We start from the raw sequence: 16,166 nt of genomic DNA, 5'->3' as shown, positions 1-16,166 counted from the left end.
GTACATGATTTTACATTGACATAACTTTAACTTAGGAAGGTCAAAACTTGGTCAGCTCTCAAAGTAAACGGACATTTTTTTTTTTCTAGTCACTGGCTCCCGGACAATGTATCTTCATACATTTTCACGGTAAAAGCATGCTTGCGTTTTGCAGGGAATTTCTTGCCTGGACGTTTTAGACGTTTTCTGGATTAGTTTTCGATAATTATTGTCACAGTCCTTTCTTTTTTTTATAGTCTTAGGTACTCACTCTATCATAGCTCTCTTGCGCTTTTCGGGAAGTTTATTGCCCGGTCTGAAGGTTAAAAGTGTTGGCGACAGACTTGGCGGGAAGGTTGGTGGATACTCATACTCTGACAGGAGATCCATGGCATAGTCGTGTCCACACAGCGAGAAATGACAGTCCGTGTCATATAAGTCAACGCTCCAGCCATACGGATCAGGGATCCCTCTGGATATTACAAACAAGTAATAAAATGTCAATATCTTAAAGGGGTTGTGCCATATATTCATTCATTCATTCATTCAAATATCTCGAAAGTAAACGCTATGTTATATTACCAAGGCTGCCATAGGCAAGTTACACTATGTTACATATGTTACATCAACAAAGCTAACATAGCCAGGTCATGGCATGCTACATTACCAAGACTGCCTTAGGCAAGTTACGCCATGCTACATTACCAAGACTGCCTTAGGCAGGTTTCGCCATGCTACATTACCAAGACTGTCTTAGGCAGGTTACGCCATGCTACATTACCAAGACTGCCTTAGTCAGGTTACGCCATGCTACATTACCAAGACTGTCTTAGGCAGGTTACGCCATGTTACATTACCAAGACGGTCTTAGGCAGGTTACGCCATGCTACATTACCAAGACTGTCTTAGGCAGGTTTCGCCATGCTACATTACCAAGACTGTCTTAGGCAAGTTACGCCATGCTACAATACCAAGACTGCCTTAGGCAAGTTACGCCATGCTACAATACCAAGACTGCCTTAGGCAAGTTATGCCATGCTACATTACAAAGACTGTGTTAGGCAGGTTACGCCATGTTACATTACCAAGACTACTTAGGCAGGTTACGCCATGCTACATTACCAAGACTGTCTTAGGCAGGTTACGCCATGATACATTACCAAGACTGCATTAGGCAGGTTACGCCATGCTACATTACCAAGACTGTCTTAGGCAGGTTACGCCATGCTACATTACCAAGACTGCCTCAGGCAGGTTACGCCATGCTACATTACCAAGACTGTCTTAGGCAGGTTACGCCATGCTACATTAACAAGACTGTCTTAGGCAGGTTACGCCATGCTACATTACCAAGACTGCCTTAGGCAGGTTACGCCATGCTACATTACCAAGACTGCCTTAGGCAGGTTACGCCATGCTACATTACCAAGACTGTCTTAGGCAGGTTACGCCATGCTACATTAACAAGACTTTCTTAGGCAGGTTACGCCATGCTACATTACCAAGACTGCCTTAGGCAGGTTACGCCATGATACATTACCAAGACTGTCTTAGGCAGGTTACGCCATGCTACATTACCAAGACTGCCTTAGGCAAGTTATGCCATGCGACATTACCAAGACTGTCTTAGGCAGGTTACGCCATGTTACATTACCAAGACTGCCTTAGGCAGGTTACGCCATGCTACATTACCAAGACTGCTTTAGGCAAGTTATGCCATGCTACATTACCAAGACTGCCTTAGGCAAGTTATGCCATGCTACATTACCAAGACTGCCTTAGGCAGGTTACGCCATGCTACATTACCAAGACTGTCTTAGGCAGGTTACGCCATGTTACATTACCAAGACTGCCTTAGGCAGGTTACGCCATGCTACATTACCAAGACTGCTTTAGGCAAGTTATGCCATGCTACATTACCAAGACTGCCTTAGGCAAGTTACGCCATGCTACATTACCAGGACTGTCTTCGGCAGGTTACTCCATGTTACATTACCAAGACTGTCTTAGGCAGGTTACGCCATGTTACATTACCAAGACTGCCTTAGGCAGGTTACGCCATGCTACATTACCAAGACTGCTTTAGGCAAGTTATGCCATGCTACATTACCAAGACTGCCTTAGGCAAGTTATGCCATGCTACATTACCAAGACTGCCTTAGGCAGGTTACGCCATGCTACATTACCAAGACTGTCTTAGGCAGGTTACGCCATGTTACATTACCAAGACTGCCTTAGGCAGGTTACGCCATGCTACATTACCAAGACTGCTTTAGGCAAGTTATGCCATGCTACATTACCAAGACTGCCTTAGGCAAGTTATGCCATGCTACATTACCAAGACTGTCTTAGGCAGGTTACGCCATGTTACATTACCAAGACTGCCTTAGGCAAGTTATGCCATGCTACATTACCAAGACTGCCTTAGGCAAGTTATGCCATGCTACATTACCAAGACTGCCTTAGGCAAGTTATGCCATGCTACATTACCAAGACTGCCTTAGGCAGGTTACGCCATGCTACATTACCAAGACTGTCTTAGGCAGGTTACGCCATGTTACATTACCAAGACTGCCTTAGGCAGGTTACGCCATGCTACATTACCAAGACTGCTTTAGGCAAGTTATGCCATGCTACATTACCAAGACTGCCTTAGGCAAGTTATGCCATGCTACATTACCAAGACTGTCTTAGGCAGGTTACGCCATGTTACATTACCAAGACTGCCTTAGGCAAGTTATGCCATGCTACATTACCAAGACTGCCTTAGGCAAGTTATGCCATGCTACATTACCAAGACTGCCTTAGGCAAGTTATGCCATGCTACATTACCAAGACTGCCTTAGGCAGGTTACGCCATGCTACATTACCAAGACTGCCTTAGGCAAGTTACGCCATGCTACATTACAAAGACTGTGTTAGGCAGGTTGCGCCATGCTACATTACCAAGACTGCTTTAGGCAAGTTATGCCATGCTACATTACCAAGACTGCCCTAGGCAAGTTACGCCATGTTACATTAACAAGGCTGCCTTGGTTTCCCCAATTAAAATTGAAGCCGCCGACCCATTCGAATTGCTTCAATTCTTACCTGTCTTTTAGGATTTGACCAGCTAACTGCTCGCCAGTAGAGCAGCTATCAACCTGTACCGCTCTCGTTTCACCTGCAACAATGAACAAGAACGAAAGTAGCACCACCTTACAACAACAAGAACAGCAACTAGCACCACCTTACAACAACAAGAACGGCAACTAGCACCACCTTACAACAACAAGAACAGCAACTAGCACCACCTTACAACAACAAGGACGGCAACTAGCACCACCTTACAACAACAAGGACGGCAACTAGTACCACTTTACAACAACAAGAACGGCAACTAGCACCACCTTACAACAACAAGGACGGCAACTAGCACCACCTTACAACAACAAGGACGGCAACTAGCACCACCTTACAACAACAAGGACGGCAACTAGCACCACCTTACAACAACAAGAACGGCAACTAGCACCACCTTACAACAACAAGAACAGCAACTAGCACCACCTTACAACAAGAACTAGCACCACCTTACAACAACAGGAACGGCAACTAGCTACACCTTACAACAACAAGAACAGAACTAGCTACACCTTACAACAACAAGAACGGCAACTAGCGCCACCTTACAACAACAAGAACGGCAACTAGCACCACCTTACAACAACAAGAACGGCAACTAGCACCACCTTACAACAACAAGAACGGCAACTAGCACCACCTTACAACAACAAGGACGGCAACTAGCACAACCTTACAACAACAAGAACGGCAACTAGCATCACCATACAACAACAAGGACGGCAACTAGCACCACCTTACAACAACAAGAACAGCAACTAGCACCACCTTACAACAACAAGGACGGCAACTAGCACCACCTTACAACAACAAGGACGGCAACTAGTACCACTTTACAACAACAAGAACGGCAACTAGCACCACCTTACAACAACAAGGACGGCAACTAGCACCACCTTACAACAACAAGGACGGCAACTAGCACCACCTTACAACAACAAGGACGGCAACTAGCACCACCTTACAACAACAAGAACGGCAACTAGCACCACCTTACAACAACAAGAACAGCAACTAGCACCACCTTACAACAAGAACTAGCACCACCTTACAACAACAGGAACGGCAACTAGCTACACCTTACAACAACAAGAACAGAACTAGCTACACCTTACAACAACAAGAACGGCAACTAGCGCCACCTTACAACAACAAGAACGGCAACTAGCACCACCTTACAACAACAAGAACGGCAACTAGCACGACCTTACAACAACAAGAACGGCAACTAGCACCACCTTACAACAACAAGGACGGCAACTAGCACAACCTTACAACAACAAGAACGGCAACTAGCATCACCATACAACAACAAGGACGGCAACTAGCACCACCTTACAACAACAAGAACGGCAACTAGCATCACCATACAACAACAAGAACCACCTTATAACAATAAAAAATCATTAATTAAGCCATTTATTAATCATTTAATCATTTTCTCAAAGCTCATTTAACAATAAGAAGAGATCTCCCAAGAGAACTTTTTCGATTCCTTATATGGGCCCAAGTACAATTATCACGAGATCTCTCACCATCCACGCAGTCGCACTCGAGGGACATGCAGGACTTGGTTCGCGCAGCCTGCCATTCTAGCGACGAAGGGGGGTGGGCACGGGCATAGGGGAACTTTCGGCCCTTCCAGCATAGTAGTTTGTGTTGGCAGTATGCCTTGTAGCCATTGTAGGCCTGATCCGAGGCGAACCTGTTCAAGAAATCATATAAAAATACATCATACAATCATTGAGATCTTACGCACCCTCTGATTAGTGCACTTTCAAAACTCTTTTTTATGACTAAAAATATCACTCGACCTGAAGTCTCGTGGTCCACTGATCTGCTTACGATATCTACCCGACAAAAACAGTTCTACTAAAAAGGCACGCATATAATATCCTATTTCCTTAACACATTGACCCCTCAGCCGGCCAGTACCAGCTTTGTAAAGTACCCACAACCCAAAAATTCATAAATGTAAAATAAACACAACAAGATAAAGATACTCAGGCATCCGTCTAAGGGATAAATGGTCTTGAAGATATGCATCCAATCGAGGTAATAGCAACTATTCTTAGCCAAATAATAGCTCAGGTTCTTTGACAAATTTCAAATCGAACAAAGAAAAAAAAGCAGAATCACCCCTCTTAACAAAATGCTCAAAATACCACACAAGGGAGAGAGATCAGCAAACACAGCCTAAGACACAAATAGATACCTTTATTCTAATCCTCCAGGTGCATTTCCATGGCAAACACAAGGTTCATTCCTTGAAGGTTTGTGAAACCACTTGGATGCCATTACGTATTGCAAAGTATTTACGGAGATCCAGGAAAATATTCACGAGGGGAGGGCCAGTCAACACTCCTCTCCCCAAAGTCAGATGGTATTTCCTTAAGTCTTTTCACCCCAAAGCCAAACAAATCAATTCCAGGTCATACAGGCCCAGAATAGCAGTGTAAACAATTTTGGAATCACTTTGGTTTCAGAAAAGACAGCATTTAGGAGAGCTGTGGTGATTCATTAGAAAATTATTTTCTCATCGAGGCAAAGCCAAACAAGAAAAAAATCACCAGGAATCCACCTTTGCTTGCAAATATCCATAAGCAAGGCACTCAATTATGCCTCAATAGAATTCATGATGTCCTACGACACTCTCCCAATATGCTTATAGCTGTATTTTTGATAAAAAATACAAGCAACCATCAACTTGTGCTGGCTTCAGCACAACGACGAGGGATTAAAAGTGGGGAACGCAAAACACTGTTGGAAAGCTAGGTGCAGCGGTGTTTGACTTTGACGGGCTGTATAAAACTCAAAATAGGGGGGAGGTATCTGTTTTCTGTCAGTTTTTTTTTTTTGTAAATTCAGCTAAAAATAGCCAGGAGTCATTGGGTTAATGTTTATAAGTGTATTAGCCCCCACGGGTAAATCGGGCCATGCTAACAGATCTCAGGGCTTTGATCAATCATGGTTTTCTACAGAGAATATTTGCAGAAATATTTTTGAAAAAATTTATCGTACTTCTAAAACTGTTGCGTATTCAGGCACAGACAGTTTCACGCACTACTTATTTTATTGCCGTCGACTTACTTGAGAAGATGAGGGAACAGAGTGGAAGAAGGCATGAAGCTACTCATGCAAAGAGCCATCAGCAGCCAGGCCTTCTCGTTACTAGACTCCTTCGGGTTACCCCAGACCTGGTTACATAGCTGGCAGTAGATTTCGTCCCGGACCTCGGGGTTCAGAAGGCCCTTGACAAAGATAATTCGAGTTACACGATTTCAACTGCTGATATCATAGCTGCCATGTCGTAATGCAACGTTGCAATGACGTAATATAACGTTGTAATGTCGTAATGTAACGTTGTAATGTCGTAATGTACGCCAGAATGTCGAAATGTAACGCTGTTTTGTCGTAATGTAACGTTGTAATGTAACGCTGTCATGTTGTAAGGTAACGCTGTCATGTAGAAATGTAACGCTGTAATGTGGTAATGTAACGCTGTAATGTGGTAATGTAACGCTGTCATGTTGTGATGTAACGCTGTAATGTAACGCTGTCATGTCGTAATGTAACGCTGTAAAGTCGTAATCTAACGATGAACCCCGCTTTATAAAGACAACTTTTATCGATGAAAAAAAGTTCTGTCCATTTCCTGTTAATTCTAACCCGGGTTTAATTAGGGCACCTAGACATTATGGACAGGTTTATGATCCCCAACGACACATTTCCTAACGGAGTTTCACTGTAGTTTTGTTGTTGTTGATATTCTAGCTGAGAGTTGCTGATTGCTAGTGTGTTTAGCGTAGTCTGTTGATGGTTGTTGGATTTTCCTTTGTGTTATTTTATATGACTTATAATTACCCTTTGAATGATATAGTTTCCAATAATAAACTCTGTTGCTCTATCGAGTGTTTCATCCTCCATAAAACGCATCACCTGAAAAGATGAAAATACCGTGAAAATAAATCCTTGATTATATTTTCCAGAATTATTCAAATAAAACCTTAACACACAAGTCGGCTCACAAATGACGTTTACACGAGCAAGCATTCATTGGCAATGTTTAGTAAGGCTTAGATAATGGACGCGAGTGTTCTATGGCATTTAGCGCACGAATTAACAAAAAACAACGAGTCTCAGCGAGTCTCTCATCGGTACTAATTGGTAATAGACATTGTTCAATGCCCTCGCCGCTTGACACCTAAATTACTATGAGATTTAGGGGGTTGAAATGGATAGCGCTGATTGGTCGAATGGCAGTGATAATTTTCTAATTGGTAATAGACATTGACCGTACAGATATGCCATCATTTTCATTGGCGTTTGTACGCGATCAATGTATATTGTGCATGAAAATTTGCCAATGAAAATGTCCTCGTCTAGACGGCACTTTCAAGACCCACGTCGGACTTGCGTTACCCAGACTTGCGTGACAAGAAGTCCTCACCAATTTGAAGATGGTCACCGACTCCATGGCGTCCGAGTAGTTCAGCTTCAGGAAGCTTGAGCTGATGGGAGATTTGGTCATGCGCCATCGATGCTCCTTCTGCAATCAGCGTTTTTTTTTTTTGCGTGAGTGGTGGTACTAACTTAAAACTGTGACGAACACTACTCCAAGATAACTGATAGAATAATTTGACAAATAACATATTTCTTTGTAAATAACATCTGAGCCATGATAGATTATGGCAATGCTCGCTTTTTCTATTCTAGCATACCTGGAAGTTCTCATCGGCGAATTTAGAGAACAAGAACGCGTCGATGTCCCTGGGGAGCCCCGCGGAAGGGCAGTTGTACCTGATGAGCTCGCCCCGATACGGGGAGATCTTTCCCTTGAAGGGGGCATTCCAAGCTGGAAAAAAAAAAAAAAAAAAAAAACATCACAAGGTCATGGTATGTAAATATATATATTTTTTAAAATATTATTATTTAACGACCTAGTTATTCTACAGCTTGTCTGTATTTTTTCTAGTCATACCACCTAGTTATTCTACAGCTTGTCTGTAATTTTTCTAGTCATACTACCTAGTTATTCTACAGCTTGTATGTTTTCTAGTCATACGACCTACAATCCTCAACAAAAGTAAGTGGGACACTTCCCATACGAACAACAGCGAACCCTCTCCCCCCCGATTAATATTGGTTAGAGGCGATTTTTTAGCTCAAAACACAAGCAGTAGCAAGGTGATCATTTGCCCTCCAACATTGAGGAAGGGGGAGGGAAAGTGTCCCATTAGTTTTGTTACAGATTGTAGTTATTCTACAGCTTGTCTGTATCTTTTCTCGTCATACCACCTAGTTATTCTACAGCTTGTCTCTATTTTTTCTAGTCATACCACCAAGTTATTCTACAGTTTGTCTGTAGTTTTTCTAGCCACGCCAGTTTACCAGTCTACAAACAGGCGTTCATGAATTCTAAATTTGATCTGAGCCTCAATCTGGTGGCGCGCCATTTTGAAGCCGAGTAGGCGCAATTTATTCCTAAGTCGCTATTTTTGGATAAGCCATCAGAGCTGTTAAAAATTGCAAAAACATGTAATTATATCAAACTGATACTTCGTGGAGATATTGAAAATTGGTCATGACCGATGTATTTGACGATCGCAGCAAACTATATTGGAGAAAAGTCAGTCAGAATTAATCGACCTGGAATTGATTTGTTTGGCTTTGGGGTGAAAAGACTTAGTAAAATACCATCTGACTTTGTTGACTGGCCCTCCCCCTGGCTTTTTCCCTGGATCTCCCAGAACGCTTTGCAATCCGTTATGGCATCCAAGTGGCTTTACAAGCCTTCAAGGAGTGGACCTTGTGTTTTGAGGCCATGGAAATTAACCTGGAGGATCATAATGAAGTTATCTATTTGTTTCATGAGCTGTGTTTGCTAATCCCTCTCCCTTGTGTGGTATTTTGAGCGTTTTGTTAAGAGGGCTGATTTTTTTTTTCCTATGTTCGATTTGAAATTTGCCAAAGAACCTGTGCTATTATTTGGCTTAAGAGTAGTTGCTATCACCTTGGTTGGATGCATATCTTCAAGACCATTTATCCCTTAGACTGATGCCTGAGTATCTTCATCTTGTTGTGTTTATTTTGCATTTATGATTTTTTTGGGTTGTGGGTACTTCTCAAAGCGGGTACAGGCCGGTTGAGGGGTCAATGTGTTAGTCATACTATGTACATGCACACTAGCAGCTTTTATTTTAACTTTTTTTTCTCATAGGGTGCAGGAATGGCGAAGCACTGGTCCGCAACTCGTTTTCAAGCACTTCCTTGCGGGGGCCATTCGAAACACAGGGGTTTCCCCTGAGCTACCACCCGTCCACCTACTTAACTTATTAACTTGTACCTAAATAAAAAATAAAGAAAAAGCTTTTTTTCCATATTTTTTAGTCCAGATGTCTTACTACTTTCGCGTAAACAAGAATATGATACGCAAGAATATGATTACTGTAAATGTCATGGAAAACTGGATTCATCAGATTGCGGCTCAGATCAAATTTAAAATTCATGTGGTAAATTGTCTGTAAATCTAGACGACTGGATATACTTACTGTCTAAATTAGCATAAACGACGGCTAACTCTGCTGGGATCTCCAGATGTGTGACGTCAACAATTGGCTGTCGGTCCCAGTCCTACACGGTAACAAAAACGTGTCAACAAGCGTTCACTTGTTGAAAAACAAAATAAAACAACTATGGAGAAGAAAGTTAATCTTTCTTTGTTGTCAATAAATTCGTACAAACCACTTACAAACACATGCGAAGAATGAAAAACTTTGACACCAATTGGACTCACGGTCAGACGAGTGCACCTGGCGTGGTACCGGAACTTACCTTACCTACATTATATGAGCGGTAGCCTACCTTATATAAGCGGTACCATACCCTGTATGAGGGGAACGTACTTTATATGAGCGGTACTTTATATGAGCCATACTGTACTCTATTTGAGGATGTGTACCTTAGGCTCCACGGGTGCACCAGGTGTTTCGTCATCCATGGCTGTGGTCTGTTTCTGTGCGTCTTGTCTCGCTTCATCACGTACCTAGAAGCACAACATCGCAACACAGGGTATCAACCATTTACCTGTTCTATCTACCGGTATGAGGAGAGCTGAGCCATGTCTCAATAACAATTCAGAAAAAAAAGTTTAGCAGAGGGGTGGGAGCTAATGTGGTTGTAGTTTCACTTTCTCTTATTCTGGTCACGTGTGTCTTTTTAAGAAGACAAATATCAACTAAGGGGGGAGGGCGAAGGCACAAAGTCTAAGATTTTGAGATTTTTCAAAGAGAATAGCATAGACCACTGGCACTGGCAAGATAAAAAAAGAAGTTGAAGAATTGATATTAAAATGACAAATCGACGAGATAAAAATGGTGTATTTTTTAATCGGCCAGCAAAAGGAAGCACACAGAAGGCCGCTTACAGCATTTACAAGATGAGTGGAGTGGACTAAATACTAAGGTACTAAAGGTGCAATATACTAATAGGTACTGTTATAATAAGCAAATTGCTGTCCCATGTATATCTACTATGTACTATATATATAGTACCGAGTTAGAGGTATAGAGTACCTTGATGTATATATACTATAATAATATAACAAAAATTCAATTTCATCATAACAGCCATTCAAATTTCGCGCGCTATTTTTATATAAATTTTGTATATTGATAGTATATAAGTTGATTATAGTAATAATAAATCTCCTGATGAGTGGGCAACCACGAAGCAGGCTTGTAGAGATGAAACGGTAGTTCGCGTGTTTGTTTTCCCTACAAACCAAGATATATCCCGCTCTACACCTGTGTATTGAGCACTGTTCTATATATATCCTATATAGATATACAGAGAGAGTATAGTAGTATAAAGTACCTTTGTAAACCATCCTATTCCAAGCTTTCTTGTTTTTTTTTTTTGTTGAACCACACAAAAAAACTTTCTTACTACTAAATTATTAATATTTCCTTGTGACTGCTAATAGCTCAGAAATCTTAGGAATCCCGCCCCCACAGGATCACTTGTATTACACACGTCACTTCACCAACGGATATAACACTGCGCAAATCATAATAAATAGCTGCCCCTTGGAGATGGAGACAAGGGCCTTCCAAGAGCCCAATGAGATTTAGCCAGGTTACGGATCATCAGTTGGATCCAAATGTTATGCAGTCGTAATTTAACTTAAGTTCGTATGTAAAAATAAACTTCGCCAAGAATGCATTGCGTTTTTGGTATTTTAAAATGTAAATTGTCTTAAAATAATAATAAAAGACATTTTAGGCTATTAGGCTATAAAAAAAAATACAACCGTCTAAGAGCTTTAAAAGCGTTTGACACTTTGACCGGCGTAGTAATAATAGGCCGCCAAAGCATGACGGGCTGAAGGAGCTGGCCCTTTATAATAAAGGCGAGAGCTGTGTCACTACTGCGAATGATTCGCTTGTAGCCTATCACGGGTAGCGCCATACAGCAAGATTAATACGAATTTTAGCGCATTGAATTGCGCGACTTTTCCCTCTGCTTGCAAGTATAGTTATAATAACTTAACGTGAACTGGTAACGACTCATATATCACCCTTATTTCTTTTTCACGTATCTTTTCGGTTCGCGGATATAAAATATACGTTTCGCTTTGATTTTGCTTAAAAGGAATTGCTTCGTGGGTATCAAATATAATAGCCGATATATTATTCACCTTCCACGCTCGTGTATAAAAGGATCGTCCAGCAGCAATGCCTGTTTTATCATCTATCGATTTAGATGCTTTGTAAAAAAATATATATAGACGCTACAAATGTGAAGATTGTACGAAAGCTAGAATACACCTATTCTAAAACATTATTTGCGGGTGCTAGAAAATGTGCGATTTTTGTCTATTGAGGAAAAAATATCTTTAGGATAGCATAAAATGTGTGTCTCATAGTTTTTTTTAAGAACACTTAAGAATTAAGAAATAAACTCTAGGAGCCATTTTTTTAAAATTTATTCTAATTTCAGAGCAATTGTCAAATAGGAGGGCAAACATTTCGAAAAAAATCAATGTTAAAACTCCTGTTGAACAGCAAAACTCTAGGTATAGGTCGATAGTAGTGTCTTACATAAAGTAGTTACACAATTTCATGAAGCGACGGCTGAATACTTGTCATGTTTAGATTGAGAACAAAAGCGATTCAATTAACAGCAAGTTACAAACTTTCCCAGTCCCGAATGCGGAAATAAGGGCACTATTTACCCAAGATAAAGGCGAAGTTATATAGGAGACAAGCTAAAGACAGAGAATTATCAAGGGTTTTATGGATTTGATAGTTAAAATATTGTCTGATTTTGTAAAGATATCGAATCGACTACACAACAAAGGCAATGAATTTACTTGAAGTGATGAATAAGAATCTACATTATGCTTTCATATTATTGCTGAAACACACTCAAAGATAGTTCCCGGCTTACCGCTCAAGATCAAAAGAGTTATTCATGGCGATGCAAAACCTCGGGCAAACAGTAGGGTTTGAGAGCATGGATTTGAATCTAAATTGACGATTTGATAATAGCAATAACAAAACAAGACAAATATATGCAATAAGCGAGGGTTATTCGTCAATAATACTAAATACCCTTAATACATATATATAAAGTAAATCTGATCTAAAGCTGGTTTGAAAAGAGTAAAGAAAGAGAGATTAGTAGCAAGGAAAGGGAACCATTGATATGCGCATTATAACTCAAAATTATGTCGGAAATGTGCTAAAGCACATGAAATCTGTTCATTTCAGCCGAGAACAAACAAAATAATACCCTAACATATACCGTCTATCATGTACAATATACATAACTCAGGAACAATTTCGATTGATGGAAATAAGCAATTTATAGGCTATGTCTTACCGGGTCGAGTTTTCGTATGACCATTTATCTTAATTCAGCCTCCAAACATAAATACAGCGGCGATTTCTAATTTAAGCAGTGATGATATTTTAAAATTGGCTTCGAAAAAAGGCATAATTATACTTTAAAAAAATTGCCATACCAAGGCCACGAATTTTGCAGGAGCACAAGGACATTTTGTCGAAAAATAACCAAGTTGTGCAGCGAGAAGCATAGTATATTGATTGAGTTATTCAAAAGCAAATTTATGCAAAACTCACTTGAATGGTATAGTTCGTCAGGAATGCCATCTGAGTTGTCATTTCTGAGCTGACATTTTTTTCGTGTCGCGCGTCAAGTTCACTCTCCACTCGGGATCGCAAGTTTTATCAAAGAACGTCAAACTTCCGTGCATACTACACGGCCCACTGGCTTAGCGTAGCGCCTTGGCAAGCATGAACGAGCAAGTCGCACTTTACGCATACCTGAAGCTTTGGGCTCAGAGGAAATCAATACTTTGGACTTAGTCCCACTAACTTCAAAACACACTTGCTTTATTGACATAGCATTTCGCTAAAATATAGTTCCACTCTTTAACGTCAGGGATATATTTTTTGAACAATGACTCATCAAAAGTAATTGATCCCATGCATCGAAACCCAGCAACCCTTTTGTTATATTCCGCCGCAAGCGACGCTCGGGTCTTTGTAGAAATCCGATGCTCGGGGCTCCTGTGGCGAGGCGACAAGAAAGTCGCTGCTCGTGATTCCTGTGGCGAAGCAAAAAATCACACAGCACGAAACTAGGCAACCGAATTTACCCATTCGGCTAACCACGGTCTGTAGCTAAAGCAAGCCTCGCGTACATTGCTACAAGAATGGATAACGAATGCCGCTAGCAAGGGAAGACAATAAAAACGGCAAGTTAGAAGAAACAAACCGGAAACCAACAGAACTTGATGTCCCGGATGATTCCGCGCGAGTGATGTTTCCCTCTTGTGTTTGTTCTTGGGCACATGATTTGCTGTTTTGTTTAATCAAGTAAAAAAAAACGTGCGGTTCCATGTTTGTGCAAGCAGCCTATGAGCATCATAGCACTTCCATTAAACTCTTTAATAACTACGAAAATTCTAGTTATACGACAGATTTTTATTGAAAACTAACCCGACAGTTTGATATAAATACCGGGGGTAGAACATTTTACAACACGACCATCTTACCCTTAAAAATTAATAATAATCCGCATTCCGTAAGAAACAGTTACCTACGCATATAATACCGTAATCAACTTAAAATTTATAATTTTCCCTTCAAGGCAACACAGAACCTTAAAAGCTCTGCCCACATGACAAACATTACTTATAAAAGTACATGGGAATGACAAACTTCCTTTCCTTAATTAGAGTGTGAAAATCTTTAAAGATTTAACATCAGTAACGCTTTTTTAACAACATTACAGACCAAACTTAAGAGTTTCACACGCAGTCAACCACAAATTGGCTTAACAATTCCCTTACCGTTTCATAGGGAAACAAAACCAATTAACGCTACCTTACCGTTTCATAGGGAAACAAAACCAATTAACGCTATTTATGACTGAAATAAATGCAGTACTTAATGACAAGCTACAACACCAATTAATTGTTGTTGTTTATTAGGTTTGGTACCCAAAAATACTACGGTTTACAATAGGAAATAAACAAAATAAAGAATATAAGAAACAATGTGACGGGAGAAGAAAACAGGGCGTAAGCCCCAATTTAAATTCTTTTCCAACAAATTACAAACAATAAAAATTCTAAAACGAAAATAAAAATTGAATTACATAAATTTAAGCTCTATGAAAATATGGAGGTTGGTAAAAAGCAAGTTTCTCTAAATAGTGAGTTGTCAGCTGATATCTGAAAGACGAAAGCGTAGTGCAGGATTTCATAAGTGAAGGAAGACTATTCCAAAGTTTAACAGTTTTAGAGAAATACGAATTCCTGTTATAAAAAGGCGGAAAAAAGGCGGTAATTGTTAGGATGGTAATTTCGAGTATTGTAACGGAACGTGGCTGGAGAGAGAAGGCTAGCTAAACTAATGCTCACATCACCATTTTTTACTTTTAAATAACAGAACTAGATCGGCAGAGGGATGCGCCGCAGCTGAGTCTTGTAAATCCAGGATTCTACTCCTCAAAACACTCAAGCAACAGAGTTAACATGCTTAGCGATGGCCTTTCTTGTACAACACATGTGCTCCTCCGCTTCCATTATCTCGTTCATCAATAGTCCCCACGCTGGACTTAGTTTCTCTCTTACAAACGTTTGCAAGAAGACGTGAAAACTTCACCCAATTATTCCTGTATTCTCAAGGTGTTTTTCCATCCGTCTCTTTCGAGTCTCGCGGTGATTAAGCGCGAAAAACAATGTAACGCGCCGCGAAAAGACTCATAACCCGCATCTGTGTGTTGATCTCAATTAGCAGTAATGCGGTCAAGATATCATTATAAACCAATAAGAGACGAGTATAGCTAAATAACGGGAAGGGAATTAAAGCAACCAAGCAACCATAAGCAACCAAGCCTTCATCAGATCGAGGCACTATTTTAGCGCTGCGCTAAAATAGAAAGTCTACAAATTGTTTCGAACTTTTAAGAAACCTCTTCTATCGTTGTTGAAATCGCGTTAAAATCGTCGAAATGCGGCTCAAAGTTTTAAATAGTTATTATTTTATCGTTTTACAACAATACCTGGCAAATAATTCTAAGATTTATCTATATGCTGGCCTTCATGCAATGTCATATGAAAACGGTTTTACCACCTCGAGCCGGCCGAAGGTCACGGGAAATTGAAGTATGTAAAAAGGCTCGTGAAACTTGTATTAATCGTTCACTGACGTCGGAAAACAATACAGAATCCCTTTTGCATTTTATGAGTATATTTAACACAATATAAGAACAATCTTCGCTTTTTTTGCGTTCGTGTCGATGCCAGTATCTTGCCTATAGGGAATCTTGCACTCATTGCGTGATAATCACAACGACGACAAAGGAATTTGGGTTTAAAATTTTCCTGAAGTCAAAGTTTTTCAGACTCTGAGCCACTTATTAGCATATAGAGGGAATGAAAATAGCAGGTTCGATTCAAAGGTGAGCCTCGATGCAACCCTAAAAATGCATGAGGAACAAACAGTGTGTAGAAGTTTTGCCGTGAGTTG

At 40.5% G+C, this 16,166-nt stretch overlaps 1 protein-coding gene across 3 annotated transcripts in view; it reads right to left on the bottom strand.

Moving 5' to 3' along the window:
* LOC5502887 (unconventional myosin-XV) overlaps positions 1-16,166 on the bottom strand; it is a 70,706-nt gene that overhangs the window by 22,361 nt on the left and 32,179 nt on the right. For all 3 annotated transcript variants that reach the window (XM_032371194.2, XM_032371196.2, XM_032371195.2), the window contains 9 exons: positions 10,064-10,147; positions 9,654-9,735; positions 7,824-7,957; positions 7,553-7,651; positions 6,967-7,041; positions 6,193-6,353; positions 4,638-4,807; positions 3,070-3,142; positions 251-451 (listed from right to left, as the gene is read on the bottom strand). In XM_032371194.2, coding sequence (XP_032227085.2) covers positions 251-451; positions 3,070-3,142; positions 4,638-4,807; positions 6,193-6,353; positions 6,967-7,041; positions 7,553-7,651; positions 7,824-7,957; positions 9,654-9,735; positions 10,064-10,147 — 1,079 coding nt within the window. The remainder of the gene's footprint in view (positions 1-250; positions 452-3,069; positions 3,143-4,637; positions 4,808-6,192; positions 6,354-6,966; positions 7,042-7,552; positions 7,652-7,823; positions 7,958-9,653; positions 9,736-10,063; positions 10,148-16,166) is intronic.

This window comes from Nematostella vectensis, chromosome 12, assembly GCF_932526225.1.
Source record: "Nematostella vectensis chromosome 12, jaNemVect1.1, whole genome shotgun sequence".
NCBI lineage: Eukaryota > Metazoa > Cnidaria > Anthozoa > Actiniaria > Edwardsiidae > Nematostella > Nematostella vectensis.
This window is presented reverse-complemented; position numbering and strand designations above follow the sequence as displayed.